Source organism: Herpailurus yagouaroundi, unplaced genomic scaffold (genome assembly GCF_014898765.1).
Source record: "Herpailurus yagouaroundi ecotype Mexico unplaced genomic scaffold, PumYag 183, whole genome shotgun sequence".
In the NCBI taxonomy this organism is placed as follows: Eukaryota; Metazoa; Chordata; class Mammalia; order Carnivora; family Felidae; genus Herpailurus; species Herpailurus yagouaroundi.
Window position 1 is genome coordinate 5,838,135 of NW_024412414.1, and position 17,264 is coordinate 5,855,398.

General features: G+C 36.3%; 1 protein-coding gene across 6 annotated transcripts in view; it reads left to right on the forward strand.

Moving 5' to 3' along the window:
* Nucleotides 1-17,264, forward strand: part of RAD18 (RAD18 E3 ubiquitin protein ligase) — a 110,580-nt gene that overhangs the window by 48,012 nt on the left and 45,304 nt on the right. For all 6 annotated transcript variants that reach the window (XR_005795661.1, XR_005795663.1, XR_005795662.1 and 3 more), the window contains exons 8-10: nucleotides 4,390-4,466; nucleotides 5,737-5,797; nucleotides 14,511-14,648. Coding sequence is in view for 3 of the 6 variants with exons in the window: in XM_040492091.1 (XP_040348025.1) it covers nucleotides 4,390-4,466; nucleotides 5,737-5,797; nucleotides 14,511-14,648 (276 nt within the window). In the remaining 3 variants the exon portion in view is untranslated. The remainder of the gene's footprint in view (nucleotides 1-4,389; nucleotides 4,467-5,736; nucleotides 5,798-14,510; nucleotides 14,649-17,264) is intronic.

The following is a 17,264-nucleotide window of genomic DNA, read 5'->3' on the forward strand; positions in this document are numbered from 1 at the left end:
CCCCCCCCCCCCCAAAACAGAGTATTTCTCACTTTGGCTTTGTGTGATGTATCCTTATAATTACATCAAGGCTGTGCATTCCTGGCCAGAGTACTCTATATGTGATGTTTTTTGTCCCTTGTCAGGATATCACATCCAGGGTGTTTGACATCTTTGTGCCTCTCATTTGTGATGGCTGGTTTAATCATCTTCTCAGTTTCTCCCTCGATACTGGGAGATTATATAGTTTTCCCCTTGCTACTAATTGGATATCTGTAGAGACACTTTAACACCATGTAAATATCCTATACCTCATTAAAATTTCACCCCTACATTACTATTCTTAGGTAATTTTTATATGAACTAATCTCTTCTGTGATAGTTGCAAAATGATGATTTTCTAACGTCATTCCTTCCACGTTGCTACTGGTGCCTTTGCTTCTAGGTTCTTGTAGCAGATTGAGCTCAGGAATATATGCATGCATATAGATGTGCATACATGGGTATGTACATATACATGACATGCTTATGTGCCTGTATACTGTATGTGTATATATAAATGTAAATCTATTTATACTTATATACATTAGAAATCATGAGAGCATACTGATTGCAGTCCAACCCCACAGAGTTCTATACCTTTCTCTGTCCATATTTATACTTCCCATTTTTTTCCACAAGAAGAATCCTCCCTTCAATAGCATCAGCACATTTAGTAATTTGTCCCAATTCTGTAGTACATCTAAAATAGTTTCAGAATTGCTTCATCTGTACTACTACACCACTGCAAAACAGACCTACCTATAAGAAAGAATTCAGAATATTTTTTAGTTCTCTCTCCCCACAGTTGCTTTCCCCGCCTCCATTTCCCAGACTGAGGGTATGTAGTCAGATATTGTGTTCATAATTTCCTTTTTATCTTTCTTCAGTGTGTGGCTTGGTGTTTTACTGAAATACAGTAGGGTTCATTTGTTTTCCTTTGTTTCTAATTGTTGTTTTTTAGTTGTCCCTTGAAAGTATAAGAAATTAATAACTTAAATGTAACATTTAAACTAAGAAGATAAATTTTTATAATGGACCACTGGCTGTCATAAAAATATTACATACAGTAGCAGGTTTGTTTTCTTTTGTTTCAAGAGAGCTCCTGATTACTTGTTGAAGCATTTGTATGATGGTACCTTTGAAATTCTTACCAGATAGTTTCACGATTGGAGTCATCTCAGTGTTAGTATCTGTTGAGTGTCTTTTCTCATTGAAGTTATGATTTTCCTGCTGCTTAGTTGACAAGTGTTTTTATTGTGTCCTAGACATTTTGACTGTAATAGGAGATTCTAGTTCTTTTAAAAATATTCTCCTTTAACAGGCACTCACCCTGTTTACGTTTAACATGCAGATCCGGACCTACTTCTGTGGACCATGGTTCTAATGACAGTGTAGTTTTCAGAGCCCTTGCAGCGTTGTCCTGGTCTGCTTCCTTTAATTACTACCTAAAGGGCCCTCTGAGAATCTGGTGTTTCATACTGTGCTCTACTTCCCAAACCTTTTGGCCTCTAAAATTAATTTTTAGAATATTTCACATGTGAGTTGGCCAAGAAAGTATTTAGGATTTCCTGTGCAGGTTTAAAGGATACTGTTCTCCAGGTTTTGTCTCTTTGAGATCCTTGCTCCAATCACTAGTTAGAGGGTAAGGGTCCTATCTGCTACTGCTGGCTGAGGTCTAGGTTTCTCATTTGGTCTGCACTGGCCCTGTGTTGCTGGGAGAGGAAAGCCTTTCCCAGTGCTCCTGTTACTGCTGGGGGAGAAGGGGGGTGGAATCCATACTCCACACTTAACTCTCTGATTGTACTGTAGTGGGCAGGAAGCATCAGCAGTGTTTAGCTGGAGTAGGTCAGATATTGTCATAAAGTTTTTTGGTCTCCTCCTTTCATAGTCCTTTGCTAGAAAAATGGTTTCTTGGGTGGGTGGGTGGGTGGGTGGGTGTGTGTGTGTGTGTGTGTGTGTGTGTGTGTGTGTGTGTGTGTGTTCTGGGTTGCAGGCTTCACCAGAGTCACCAGAGTCCAGTCTGGGATTTACAGAAGATAAAAAGGAAGCCCAAAGAACTCACCATCATGTTGTCGCTTAACTTCTGAAGCCCTTAGCCAGTCCATCTTTCTCCTTCTACCCTTCAGAGTTCTCTTATACTTGTTACCTTGCATTCAAGGGTTTTAGTGATAATTACTGAGGGAGAGTATGAGAAATCAGAAGAGAAATGAGTCTAGTCCATCTTCTTTGGAACTGCAAGTTCTCATTCATGTATTTTTAATTTCTGTTCTAGGTGCAGACACATTTAAGATTGTTAGGTTTTCTTATTGAATTGAGTCTTTTATCATTATACAATTTCCCTCTTTATCCCTGATAACATTCATTATTCTGAAGTCTGTTGTGCCTTTTTAATATAGCTATTGCAAGTTTCTTCCCTTTAGTATTTACATGATACATCTCTTTCCATTCCTTTATCTTGGACCTATCTATGTCTTTTATTTAAAATGCATTCTGGGGCATCTGGGTGGCTCAGCTGGTTAAATGTCTGACTGTTGATTTCATCTCAGGTCATAATTTCATGGTCTGTGGGTTCGAGCTCCAGCACCGGGCTCCTCACTGGCAGTGCAGGGTTCTGTCTGTCCCTCTTTATCTGCCCCTTATCCGCTTGCATGCATGCCTGTGTTCTCTCTCTCTCACAATAAATAAAATGGGTTCTTTGCTGAAAGCATATAGTTTGGTCTTGCTTGTTTTAATCGAGTCTACATTCTGTATCTCTTATTGATGCTTTTAAATCACTTACACTTAATGTACTTATTGATACAGTTGGCATTATTTTCTGCTTTTTCCTTCTGCTTTTTATTCCACTTATTTGCTCTCTTTTGGGTTGAGTATTTTTTATTAATACATTTTATTTCTACTTTGGGCTTATTTTACCTTTTTTTCCCAAAAGTTTTAGTGGTTGACGTAGGATTTGTAATAAGCACCTGTTAGTTACAGTCTACTTTCAAATGATGTACTGCTTCACTTACAGTGTAAGAACCTTACAACAGTATACCTTAAATCCCTAATTCTTTGTGTTGTTGTTCTCATGAGTTTTGTACTTTTACCTATGGTATTAACACAATATGTTGTTGTTTTGAATGGTCAGTTACCTTTTACAATAGTTAAAAATAAGAAAAATATTTGTATTTACCTTCATTTTAACCATTTCTATCACTCTTCATTTTCTCTTCTAGGAAGAGAGAAGTTTCTAGTTTCATATTTCTTCTGCTTGAAGAACTTCTTTTAACACTTTTTATAGTACAAGTCTGCTAATAACATAGTCTCTCAGTTTTTGTTAGTCTCAGAAAATCTTTATTCTCTTTCACTTTTGAAAAATACTTCCATTGGTATAGAATTCTGGATTGGCATGGTTTTTTCCCCCATACTTTTAATTCATCACTCCATTGTCTTCTGGCTTGAATAGTTTCTTTCTTTCTTTTTTAAAAATTTTTTTTGACATTTATTTATTATTGAGAGAGAGAGACAGAGCATGAGCATGGAAGGGGCAGAGAGAGAAGGAGATACAGAATCCGAAGCAGGCTCCAGGCTCTGAGCTGTCAGCACAGAGCCTGACTCAGGGCTCGAACTCATGAACCGCGAGATCATGACCTGAGCCAAAGTCGGATGCTTAACTCACTGAGCCACTCAGTCGCCCCTGGCTTGAATAGTTTCTAATGAGAAGCCATGATATAATGCTTGATTTTTCTTTATGTAATATACTCTTTTTCTCTGGCTCACGCAGATTTTCTCTGTGTGTCTGTGTTATATACGTTGTTGTATTTTTGTTTTGTTTTGTTTTTGCATTCTGCTTAATATTCTTTGAGTTTCTTGCCTTTGTGGTTTGATGTCTTTTATTATATTTGGCAAATTCTGGCCATTAGATCTTCAAATATTTTTCTCTTCCCTTTCTTCTTCTTTTGGGATTTCTGTTCCATGTATGTTAGACCTTTTCATATTGCTCCATGGCTCTTAATGCTCTGAGTCTAAAAATGTAAATTTATATTTAGTACATTGGAGTTTGAATAGATATCTGCTAAGAATTGGATTCTACTAACAAATTAATTTTCATATTCCATTGGGACTGCTATTTATACCTATATTTTTAAAGGAAAGAGCAAAATGACTTTACTGTACTCTTACAGTTATGTCTTAAATTGTTCTGCATGTGTAAGAGTTCAGTGTTCTACTCCTTTTAATCTTTTATTTTGCAATAACTTTGGACTTAGAGGAAAATTAACAACAGGTAGTGTGAACAGGTAGTTCACACATTCCCATCATCTAGCTTTAGGGTTGTACAATGATCAAAACCATGTAATTAACACTGCCTGTATGTCCTTATTTTAACAGCTGCTGAAATAGTTCAAGAAATTGAAAACATGGAGAAGACTAGGATGCGTCTTGAAGCTAGTAAACTCAACGAAAGCGTATGTTGATGGTCTATTTCATTGTCTGGGTAGAAATGATGGACAGAAAAATTGAATGCCCAGTAAAATTAAATCTGTTAAGTAGGAAATGTCCTGGAACACATTTCCATTTATTGTATTATGATTTTCTTGCAGCTGATTTTGAGCACAAAGTTCTATCACAGTTAGGAGTCTTCTAGGGCTAAGTACAATCCAAAGTGGAGTTTATTAATGAATTATAGTCCTGTGGAAAAAGCATATGCCTGTACATCTGGTGGCCTTGATATAAGTCCTTTCTCTGCTGGTTGCATTTGATAAGCTCTTTAACATCTGTGGCCCTTAGGATCTTTGTCTGTAAAACTCGGGGGTTAAACTATATGATCTCTAAGATATCCCCCTTCAGCTTGGCATTCTGTATTTCTGTGATTATGCTGATGGAGAAATTAAGTAATTGTAAGACTTAATGAGGACTGAGTATCTATTAAGCTTGTTGAGGGAATCAGACACCTAAAATTCTTCACTAGTGCCTTCCTCTAGCTTGATGGTCCAAAACTTGAGGAAAGGATACCAAAGAAGAAAATAGTCATTGTGTCCTATGACACTGGAGGAAGTGTTATGGGCTCTCCCAAGTAGACTTTTTTCCTAGACCATCGGTAATGTGTTTGTAAGGAAAGCACCGACCTTAGGGAAGTAAGTTTATAATCAGATAGTAGAAAAAAAATGAGATTTTCATTGATTTTATTATTACCTATGTGCTAACTGTAAGATGGAAACTGTAATGAGTCATGTAAGTAGATTTCTGATCTCTTAAGTCTAAGATTTTCAAAAGTGGAAGTAGAAATTTAACATATTGAGTGTTATATTTTCTTTATTTATTACCTTTCCAGTAGACTTGGAGAGGTTAGGTTGGAAAAGGGAGAAGTCAAACAAGAAAATCTGCCTTATTAATGATCTGCTAAATACTTCTTCAGTCTTGTAGTTTCACGTGTTACTGTTGTATTAATGAAGGTGAAAAATTAAATACCAAAAGTGGGAAATTTAATTGATCATTGTATTAATTCTTCATGTTAGTGTTAATATGAATATTAGTGTTGCATTTTCTACAGATGAGAAAACAGTAATGAGTAAAGGTATACTAATTATGATATTCAAAGGAGGTACACAGGAGTTATTCTTCCTAGGTTTATATGAAACAGAGATAAGAGATTATTTTCCCCTATTTTAAAGTTTGTAGTACTCCAGTTTTTGTCACTTTTTGAATTTTTAATTAAGATCTTTTGGATTATTTTAGATAATGGTTTTTACAAAGGACCAAACAGAAAAGGAAATAGATGAAATTCACAGTAAATATCGTAAGTTGTGTGGCATTTTCTTTATTTATAGAGAAGTTGGGTTTCAGGTTAATCTTAAGTAATTTTTTTTAAGTAACTTTTTAAAATAAGTTTTTACAGTAATGTTTTATGTAAACTTTTCTTCTATATTACTTAACTGAATTTTAGTTGTTTACTCCGTGACCTTTCTTGTGCCTGCTTTTTGATTTCTAACATTCTTCTTTGAGCTTATCACTAAGTACTTTGTGAATATTAATTAGCTGCTCTCAAAACATCTTTGTGAAAATAAAATGGAGTTAAAATGGAAACATTCCTGACTTTCCATCCTGTCCTCAGGCCACTCACTGCAACACTTCTGTGAAGAATTTCAGCACTTCTGTAACTTGCAAATTTGTGCCAAAAATAGTTTTCACTTTATCAGTTGTTACCAACTTCCAGCTTACTTCCTTTTCCTTATTAGGCTTTTGTATGTATCTTTTCCGGGGCTAGCACATTCACGTTTTGTCAGTTTGGTAGCTGTTATTTTTGGTTGGTTGTTTTTTAGTTTAAATTTAAATTTAAGTACCTGGCAAAAGGTAGTTAATAAATATGGAATGATATTCCACACATGATGTGTTTTAGTTGTGCTAAGAGGATTTTTTCTTTTTCTTTTTCTTTTTTCCCCTTCCTTCTTAAGCTTTGAATGTATAGGTACGGGAGTGATCTGTTTGGGAGGAGAGACACAGTACACAGGCATTAGATACAGGTGTGATGGCCTGTGCCTTACCAGAGTAGGAAAAGGAGCCTAGAATATTCATGGACCTTAGACTGAACAACAAAAGTCAGTGTTTTTCTGTTGTTAGATAAGTGTGATAGGAGCTTCCTTAATATTTGGGAAGCCAACGTGATTTTTCTTGAGGCAGAGGATAGAGAATATCAAGTGACCACTGAATTGCTAAAAATAAGGCCTGTAAAAATAAGGAAACCAGCAAATTTGCTTGGAGAGAAAGTAATTTAAACCATTAAAAAGATAATATCTAACAGTTATGCCAGAAAAGATATAACTATTGCTCCCTATTTAATATCTAAAAAAAAGTTTACATACAATAGAAATTTGTATCTTTACTAGGCATGTCATGTTAAGTTAATGCATTTAGCCCTAAAATAAATCTCTGTATCTATTTTTTAAAAAATACATGAAATGGACAACTCCCTTGAAAGACACAAATTACTAAACTTTATTTAAGAAGAAATAATAGACAAATTGAATTTGCAATTCCTGAAGAAATCCCAGGTCCAAGTGGGGTCACTGGTGAATTCTATGAAATATATAAGGAAGGAAATAATAATCAGTTTTAGACATATTCTGCTAGAAAATTGAAATGGAAGGAATACTTCTTACCCCATTTTATGAGGCAGAAATTTCCATGAAACTAAAAACCAAAGATGGTATAATAAAAGTTCATGGGGCACCTTGGTGGCTCAGTCAGTTAAGTGTCCAACTTCGGCTCAGGTCATGATCTCATGGTCCGTGAATTCGAGCCCCCTGTCGGACTCTGTGCTGACGGCTCAGAGCCTGGAGCCTGCTTCAGATTCTGTGCCTCCTTCTCTCTCTCTGCTCCTTCCCCGTTCGTGCTCTGTCTCTGTCTCTTTCTCTCTCAAAAATAAATAAACATAAAAAAAAAAGTTCTGACCAATATTCCTCATTGAACATGGATGCAAAAATCCTTAACAAAATTTTAGTAAATTACATCTGGCAATACATATACAAGATAATGCATCATAACCAAGTGGGATTTATCCTAACAGTGCAAGATTGGTTTAATTTTAGAAAATTAATCATTGGGGCGCCTGGGTGGCGCAGTCGGTTAAGCGTCCGACTTCAGCCAGGTCACGATCTTGCGGGCCGTGAGTTCGAGCCCCGCGTCGGGCTCTGGGCTGATGGCTCAGAGCCTGGAGCCTGTTTCCGATTCTGTGTCTCCCTCTCTCTCTCTGCCCCTCCCCCGTTCATGCTATGTCTCTCTCTGTCCCAAAAATAAATAAACGTTGGAAAAAAAAAATTAAAAAAAAAAAAAAAAAAGAAAATTAATCATTGTAATTCACTGTATTAAGTGACTAAAAAAACACTATATGGTTCTCAAAATAGATGCAGAATAAGTGTTTGACAAAATTGAACACCCATTAATATAAAAACTCTTACCAAAATAGAATTTCTTCAATCTGGTAAAGAATATCTATAAGAAACCTACAACTAACATCATATTTAATGATGAAATATTAAATACTTTTCTTCTGTTGGGAGCAAGGTAGATATGTTCTTTCTCACATTTTTTATTGTACTGTAGGTCGTCAACAGTGTGAAGGAATAAGAGTAGTATACAGATTTGAATGAAATAAATAAAACTTTATAGTCACAGTTGACATTATCATCTTTCACAAATAGTATGAATTGTGAAAGAAAAAGCTAAAAGGAAATATAAGTTATATTTCAGTAGAATTTAGTGTTTACTCTTTAAAAGGCAAATATGAAAATGAAAACTCAAGCCACAGATTGTGAGAAAATACTGTAAAATTTATATTTGACAAAATACTAGTATCTATATTATGTAAAGAACTCTTCAATAATAAGGCATATGCCATATATATATATATTTTTTTTTTTAAACGGTAAAAGACTGAAACATTCTTCAGCGAAATAAATATTTAAGTGTCAAGTAACCACATGAAAATATAGGTTAATCTTATTAGTCATTAATCTTTAGGAAAGTATAATTAAAAAAATTTTTTTTAACATTTATTTTTGAGAGAGAGATACAGAATGTGAGCGGGAAGGGGCAGAGAGTGAGGGAGACACAGAATCCAAAGCAGGCCACAGGCTCCCAGCTGTCAGCACAGAGTCCGATGCGGGGCTCAAGCCCACAAACTGAGATCATGACCTGAGCCGAAGTCGGACGCTCAACCGACTGAGCCACCCAGGCACCCCAGGAAGTCTGATTTTAAAAATTTAGAGAGAAAAGGGCATTCTTTTTTATTTTTGCAAATCTCTGATGTCTTGCTTAATAGAGAACATCTTGACTTTCATATCAGCTTCTGCATTTAAACTGTTGCTATGTGTTGCTTTGGTTGAAGCATATGAAAAATATCCACCCTGACACAGGTAGGCAATTGAAAAGAGAGAAGTGTTTCAGTAGATTTTTTTTTTTTTTTTTAGATAATCATGGGTATTGTTGGCAAGTGTTATTTCAGAACGGTTAGTTACAATGGAATTTGAAATCATATTAATGAAGTTTTTGTACTCTACCCCATAAAAATCCACTGGTCTGTCACGTGCTTTGAAAGGCCCTCTACCTGTGAATGGTTTTGTAACATCATTTGTTGGTTATTTGGAAAATATTGGTTCATCGAGTTGCAAATGTTTGCATTTTTTCATTTGTATTATATAATATAAAAGAACAGCATTCTTTAATTTCAGCCCCAGTCTTCTCAGGAAAGTTAAATATTGGGAAACCGTCAGCTCGTAATGTCGGATACAAGTTATCCAGAGTTCTGATTTTCACTTGAAAGCTATCCTTTTATTTTTGTCAGCAGATGCTGTCACTTGTTTTTCTTGAAGTGAAAACCTCCCTCACTCACTTTTGAGAAAATATATTATCCAAGTGTAAATAATCACAGTTTGTCTACTGTTCTTTCAAGTAAAAATGCTGTTTGTTTAAAAAGTAGCTAATTTAGCTCCCACCTGAAATAAGTACACAGGTGCTTCTGCAGGCTGTGGTATTTCCATTATACGTTGGGTGTAGAGCACAGGTGCTGTATTTGTAGTTCTCATTTTACCACTGAGGTTATTAAAAAAGATATGTACTCCAGGGTCAAAATAAAATACATACCTTTCTTACCGGTTCGTCAAGGACATTCTTAAAGTGACTTTTTCTTTTTTCTTTTTTTTTAAATTGGTGTCTGCATGACCGTGTAGCATATAGTGATTACTAAGTTCGGGGTCACTTCTTTGGTTCATGCTAGGACACCAGCAGTTTTATCCACCATTTCTATTGCACTCAGTGCCTATGTCAACATAACAAAGAAGGCACATAAAATAGGTTTTACCTTATTTTCCCTCTGAAAGAGGCTCAGAGATCTTTAGTAGTCAGCCAGTGCACTTGGAGTTCTGCTGTTTTAAGAGTGTCCATGATGGGTTGATGAAGGAGGGGCCATGAGATAGGAGGAAAGCTTGGAAATGTGGTATCAGAAAATCTAGGAAAGCAAAGTGTTTCAAGAAAGGAAATAAGATGAATTGTGTCAGATGCTACTGTGAATGGTAGAGTAAAAGATGGAAAGCATCGGTGCAGTTCACAGCTTAGAGGCAGCAAACTAATTTCTACAAGAACAGTTTCTTAAGAGGAGAGGTGTCAGACGCTCTGGGTGTCCACGAGATGAAACTGGAGGTGAGGAAGTGAGACTAAGGTGGACAGCTCTTGGGGGAGATTTTACTCTGTCAGGGAGAGAAAAATGAGGGCATAGCTGGAGGTGGGTTTTGGTCAAAAGATGGTTTTGTTTGTTTTTCAAGTTGGGAAATACTTAACCTAGTGGCTTTCAAATCTTTTCTGACTATAACCCACAGTGAGAATCATATTTTATATCATTACTAATGATATACACACACATTACTGAAGTAAAAGTTTTACAAACCAATATTTACCCTTATTTAAGGTTATATTCAGATGTTCTCAAGTGATGTTCACATTCCCCCACACCAACCTTACATGTCTCCAACATTAGAAAAAATTGTTTTCCATCATTTTGGTCTCAAAATTGTATTGACTTTGAAAGAATATAAGTAGTGAGATAATTGAGTTCCAAAGCCAGTTGGTTATGCTTATCCAAGCCACCTGTACTGCATCTCTCTCCCTCCCTCCCTCTCTCTCTCTTTCTCTCTTTAAGACTTTATGTTTTTACAGCAGGGAAATGTGACAGACTTCCCATATATCTCCTGCCCCCATGCATGCATGACCTCTCCCATTATCAACACCCCATCTCTGGTGTTATCATTAACGAACCTACACTGACATCATAGTCATCCAAAGTCCATGCTTTACTTTAGGGTTCACTCTTGGTGTGAACCATGCATTCCATGGATCTGGACAGCGATGTAATGACATGCATCACTGTGATAGCCTACAGAGTATTTTTGCTGCCCTAGGAGTCCTTTGTGTCTTGTCAGTTCATACCCCACCTGCTACAAAACCCCCGGCAACCACTGATCTTTTTTTTGTCTCCATAGTTTTGCCTTTTCCAGAATGTCATATAGTTGGCATCCTATAGCATGTAGTCTTTTCAGATTGTCTTCCGTCTTTTGGCAATGTGCATTTAAAGTTCCTCCATGTCTTTTCATGGCTTGATAGTGCTTTTTGTTTTAGTGCTGAATTATATTCCATTGTCTAGATGTACTATAGTTCATCCATTCTGCCATTGGAGGACATCTCGGTTGCTTACTCTTTCCATTTTTAATGCATTCTGGCACTTTACACTCTTTATTTCATTAAGGAAAAATGCTGGTTACCTAGTTGTTTTCATAACCCACATTCTCACTTTCTGCAGAACAGTCCTAGGCATATTTGTATGCCAGTGGGAAAGATGCATAGAGGGGGAAATTGATGATGTAAGAAAGGGAGAGGATAGTTAGAGGTGCTATATCTTTGAGAAGGCCTTAGTGATGGAATCCAGAGCATACGTTAGAGGTTGGCCTTTAATTGTTGCAAGGACAGTCCTTTTTCGTTAAATTCAAGGAAGATAGAGCGTATGTGCACAGATGAATTAATGGTAGTTGGAAGATGATAAGGTTTCTGTTAGAATGTTTCTGTGTTCTCAAAGTAGTGTGAGGCCAGCTGAGTAGGGGGGTGTTGCACGTATGCAAAAGCTTGAAGTGGTCATTTTGGAGAATAGTAAAGCAGAGTTTGCTAGAGAAAGGTAGAAAAGTTGTACAGCGGTGTTGAGTGCCCATTTTAGGTTTACATCATGAATTTAAAGTGAGACTGGTCAGTTCAGGGCTAAATGAACAAGCCCTTAGTGAGCATTAGCCATTACTGTTACTCTCTTTTCCATCCAGGTTTAGCTGCTTGGGTGTCCTAGGAGGTTGGTGAAAAAAAATGTATTCGATTTTACTTTGAGAGACATTGACTCCAAACTTGTTCTGTGACTTCAAGTAGATGAGTGAGTATTTCAGTGTGTTTGCTGTAGGGGGTGAGTCTGTCCAGTTCTTGAGAGAGCCTGGGTTTGGTCTTGTGTACCTCTCAGTTCACGGGCAGATCTGGGGACCCTCTGGCTGTAAAAGCTGGTCTAGAAAAGTAGTTAAGGGGTGGTGAAGGAAGGAATGAATGAATGGCTTGACATGGCACTAGAAAAGATTATGATATTTCAACTTGGAGAGTCGGAAAGGGTGATATTATTCAAGTATTAAAAATCTTGAAGGATATGAAATGGTTGAATGTAAAGTGCATTCATGAGCTCCCACAATTATGTCAACCAGTTAATATTTTTAAGAGGTAAATTCAGGGCATCTCATTAGCAGAGCCGAGATTTTAAACTCTTTAAAGAACTTCTTGCCAGATGGCACAGCTCCTAAAATGAGGTGAAGAGATGAATGGGAGCAATTTTATTAGTCATAATCTCTTGGCACTGTTCATCTTTTGAGCAGGGGTTTTTGTTCCTCTTGGGTCAAAGCCAAAGCAGTGGCTGCCATTTACTGTTTGGTTTCCAGCCTAGCTGTAGGGTAATAAGATTAAGCAAAGAAAATCTCTTTTTAAACCTGGGATTTTATTACTTCAGAAGAGAAAGTCATTAAGCCTCCTTAACTGTTAATGAGATTACTTGAGCAAGTTTCTTAAGTAATTCTTACACCCAGAATTCATACTCAATGGCCTTACTGGGAAAACAGCCTAGACCAGGTCTGATTAGATTACATAGACCCCACAGTGCTGTGTTACCCTTGCCTAACAGAAACTATATAGTGATGGTGGTGGTGTTAGCCCACTGCTTCTGGGGAGCTGAAGGAAGTACAGAATAATTATCCTCAAATGCATAGAGTTAAATAGGACCTGAAAGAAATCACCTATTTCCTAGATAGGATCTCACCTATTTCTAAAGAGCTAACTTTTCCCAGCAATCTTTATGGCCAGCCATTATTTCTTTTGCTGGAGTTTTACCCAGTCTCTTAATGTAAAATTTACCACATACCTTACAACCCAACATGTTAGTTTCACTGGGAGTTTTACATGTACATACACATAAATATATTGGGATTAGGAGCGGTCTCTCCCTGATGTCCAAAGAACAGTCGCATTTATAGATCAGGAATATTGAATTCAGTGTGCAAATGGAGGCAAAACTGGCCTCTTCCACAGTGGGGAGAGGAGTCAATTGAACCTTTACCAGACAGGATTTTGCATGTCTGTAGACAAGAATTATTTTCCATTGCCATGAGTTATCTACAGTTTACAGAGCTCAAAGGCAGCAAATGCTTGGAATCCTGGAAGGATAGCTCTAGAAAATGCATAGTTTTCAAGAAAAGCACAAATTTTTTCCTACAGTCAATTATTCTTAGTGTGTGCCACAGGGAAAATGTTGGTTACTGTGTGAAAATGGTCTCAGAACTTTAACTATTTGCAGTATGATTTTTTCTAAAATACATTTTTGTGGGATTTATGGCATCATTTTGAGCCATGACTTATGTGTTTGAGGGTGTTAGATAAGTAAATGCATCCTCAGCCGTTCGAACTATAGTTCAGAATCACAAATAGATGTCCTACAGCCTCTGCTCTAGCAATGCCTGGCTATTCCTTATTGAGTAAATTAATGTACGTTAATAATGGCTACCTAGATAGCAGACTTACATTGTCTTCAGAGGTATGAAAGTAGCAGGTGTTATGTGCAGCCTTGGTGGTATCCTGGTGAGCATAGCTGCCTTCCAAAGTAGCAGGTGTTGTTAAGATTGGTGCAATTAAAATATCCTGAGGTAAAGTGATTGGTGGTGGGTGGTGGACTTAAGGGATCCTGATGGGAAACAGGCAAGAAATGTAAAGGAGAAAGAGGGAATTAGAATGGATTTCCTTTGTTTTTATAACCCAGCTTTCCTCGAGGCTTCTGCTCTTATATTCAGTTAATGTTCTTCATGTTAGTACTCTTGTTTCTTGGGAGTTAGAATGGTGTCTTTTGGATATATTTAAGAAAGTGGTATCTTCTGCATCAAAAACCTTACAGAGTATGGGGTTTGGGAAAAACCTACACTAGCAAACTAGGAATATCCTGTTTCCAAGTTTGTATCTGAGGAAGGGAGAAGAGCAGAGGCTTCCACGACCCCCAGCCCTTTGTATTTTTGTGGTTGCCAGCTTTTAAGTTTATTGCAGGTGCTTTTCAAGGATCTTGTTCTTGAGCAAGGTTGAACACTTCTTTTTTTTTTTTTTTAATTTTTTTTTTTTTATGTTTATTTCTGAGAGAGAGACAGAGCATGAGTCGGGGAGGGACAGAGAGAGAGGGAGACACAGAATCTGAAGCAGGCTTCAGGCTCTGAGCCATCAGCACAGAGCCCAACGTGGGGCTCAAACTCACAAACCATGAGATCAAGACCTGAGCTGAAGTTGATCGCTCAACTGACTTAGCCACCCAGGCGCCCTGGTTGAACACTTCTTGATACTCCGTGTGTCAGCATAACAAACATAAAATTTTCTTACTCCTTGCTTTACCAAGAAGATCTTTGGAATTTTAGGTAAAAAACATCAGAATGAATTTCGGCTTCTGGTGGATCAGGCCAAAAAAGGATACAAGAAGACCGTTGAAATGTCAACAAAAAAAGTAATAAGAAAAGAAGATGAATCTACAGAAGAGCTATTACCTGTATGCATGGGTAAGAGACTTTAATTAAAAACAGAAATATGTTGAATTTCACTATTCATTTTTAATATAAAAAGAAAATGAAATCACAGGAATTTACCTTTTTATTAGGTATCTGAAATGGGAAAAAATATTTTTAGACCTATAACAATTGTTGAATGTTAACTAAGTTTATTACTGTAGGGAAAATGATTGAGACAATGTCCTGAAGACAAGTTTATGAAATCTTTCATTTAATGATAAATCAGAAGTTTCTTAGTTGTTTCAGCCTGAGGATGTTTTCTAACTATAGGATTTATTGCTGTATACTTCAGATATCCTACAAATAATTTCATTCTAGAATAATTTTTGTTAAAGGTGACTGGTATTTATTTTGGATGAAATGTTCTGCTATAAAGTCTGAAGCTTATAGACTTGGTGTGCCTATACATAGCACATTCCTTAATTTTGATCCATTTTAAAATTTGAGATTAATACTATATTTCTAATGCCAGGGCTTTATTTGGACCAGTGAACAAAACAGAGTCATAATGGAGGGTAGTGCACAAGAAAATTCCTTATTGTTTTCTTTATTATGATAAATTATACATAACACAATATTTATCATTTCAACTGTTCATAAATGTACAATTCAGTATTATTAAATATGTTCAGAATGTTTTATAACGGTAACCACTGTCTGTACCTAAAACTTTTTCATCATCCAACATAAACTCCGTGCCCATTAAAAATAATAACTCTCTTCCACTTTTCCAGGCAGACCCTGGTAGTCTCTGTTCTACTTTTTTGTGAAATTTGCTTAGTCTGTGTACCTCATGTAAGTGGGAATCATTAATAATTAGTCCTTCTGTGTCAACTTATTTCACTAATAAGCATATTTTGAAGGTCCTCATGTTGTAGCTTTTATTAAAATTTCATTGCTTTTTATGTGTATGCCACATTTTGTTTATCTGTTCATCTCTAATGGGTTATTTTCACCTTTTGGCTACTATGAATAACACTGCTATGAACATTAGTGTTGAAATATCTGTTCAAGTCTCTGCTTTCCATTCTTTTGGATATGAACCTAAGAATGGACTTGCTGGTTTATATGGTAATTCTATGTTTACCTTTTGAAAAACCACCAACCTGTTTTCAAGTGGCTGCACCATTTTACATTCTTACAAGCAATGCTTAAGGATTCTAGTTTCTGTATATCCTTGCCAACAGCACCTGTTATTTTCCTTTTTTTTTTTTTTTTTTAACTGCAGCTATTATAGTAGGTAAGAAGTGATATGGGTTTTGATCTTCATTTTCCTAATGACTAATGATGTTGAGCATCTTTTCACGTGCTTATTGGCTATGTGTTTTTCTTCTTTGGAGAAATGTGTGTTCATGTTCTTTGCTCACTTTTCCATTGGTTTGTTTCTTTGTTGTTGTTTTAGGAATTCTTTATATATTCTGAATATTAATCCTTTTTCATGTATATGATTTGCAAATATTTATGAACATTTTCTCAGTTGTCTCTTTGCTTTCTTCATAGTTTCTTTGATGCACAACGGTGCTAAATTTTAATAAAGTCTGGTTTATTCATTCTTTCTTTTGTTGCCTGTGCTTTTGGTGTTATATCCATGAAATTGTTGCCAAATCATTCATGGAAACATTTTGGAAAGATGGAAGATTTCAACATTTGGAAAATCATGAAAGATTCTCCTGTTTGTTTTTACCTAAGAGTTTTGTTGTTTTAGCTCTTCATGTTTAGGTCTGTGATCCCTATTAGGTTAATTTTTGTGTATGGTATAAGGTAAGGGTACAATTTCATTCTTTTACATGTAGATAAAGCACCAATTGTTAAGAATAGCCTTTGGGGTGCCTGGGTGGCTCAGTTGGTTGAGCGTCCAACTTCGGCTCAGGTCATGATCTAGTGTGGGTTTGAGCCCTGCATCGGGCTCTGTGCTGACAGCTTGGAGCCTGGAGTCTGCTTTGGATTCTGTCTCCCTCTCTCTCTGCCCCTCTCTGGCTCACACTCTGTCTGTCTGCCTCTCTCTCAAAAATAAAAACATTAAAAAAAATTTTTTTTAAAAAAAGAATAACCTTTCCACATTGAATGCTCTTGATATCCTTGTTGAAAGTCAATTGACTATGTGAAGGTTTATTTTTATACTCACTATTATATTCTTTTGGTCTAAAAGTCTGTTCTTATGTCTGATTATATACTATTTTAATTACTGTAGCTTTGTTATAAATTTCAAAGTCAGGAGGTATGAGTCCTCCAACTTTATTCTTCCTTTTCAAGATTGTTTTGACTATTTGGGTCCCTGGAGATTCCATGTAAATTTTAGGATGAATTTTTCTACTTCTGCAAAAAGTAACATTGGGATTGAATTGAAATTATAGATTGCTTTGGTAACTTCTGATATCTTAATAATATTGTCTTATAGTTTGTGAACACAGGATGTCTTTCATTTATTTATGTCTTTAATTTCTTTCAACAATGTTTTGTGGTTTTCAGCGTTAAAAATTTTCACTTCCTTGGATAGATTTATCCCTAAGCCTTTTATTCTTTTATGTGCTATTGCATTCTTTATTTTTTTCTTAAGTTCTCCTGGTATCATTTAGTAGGTTGCTGCCTGAGTATAAACCTCATGCT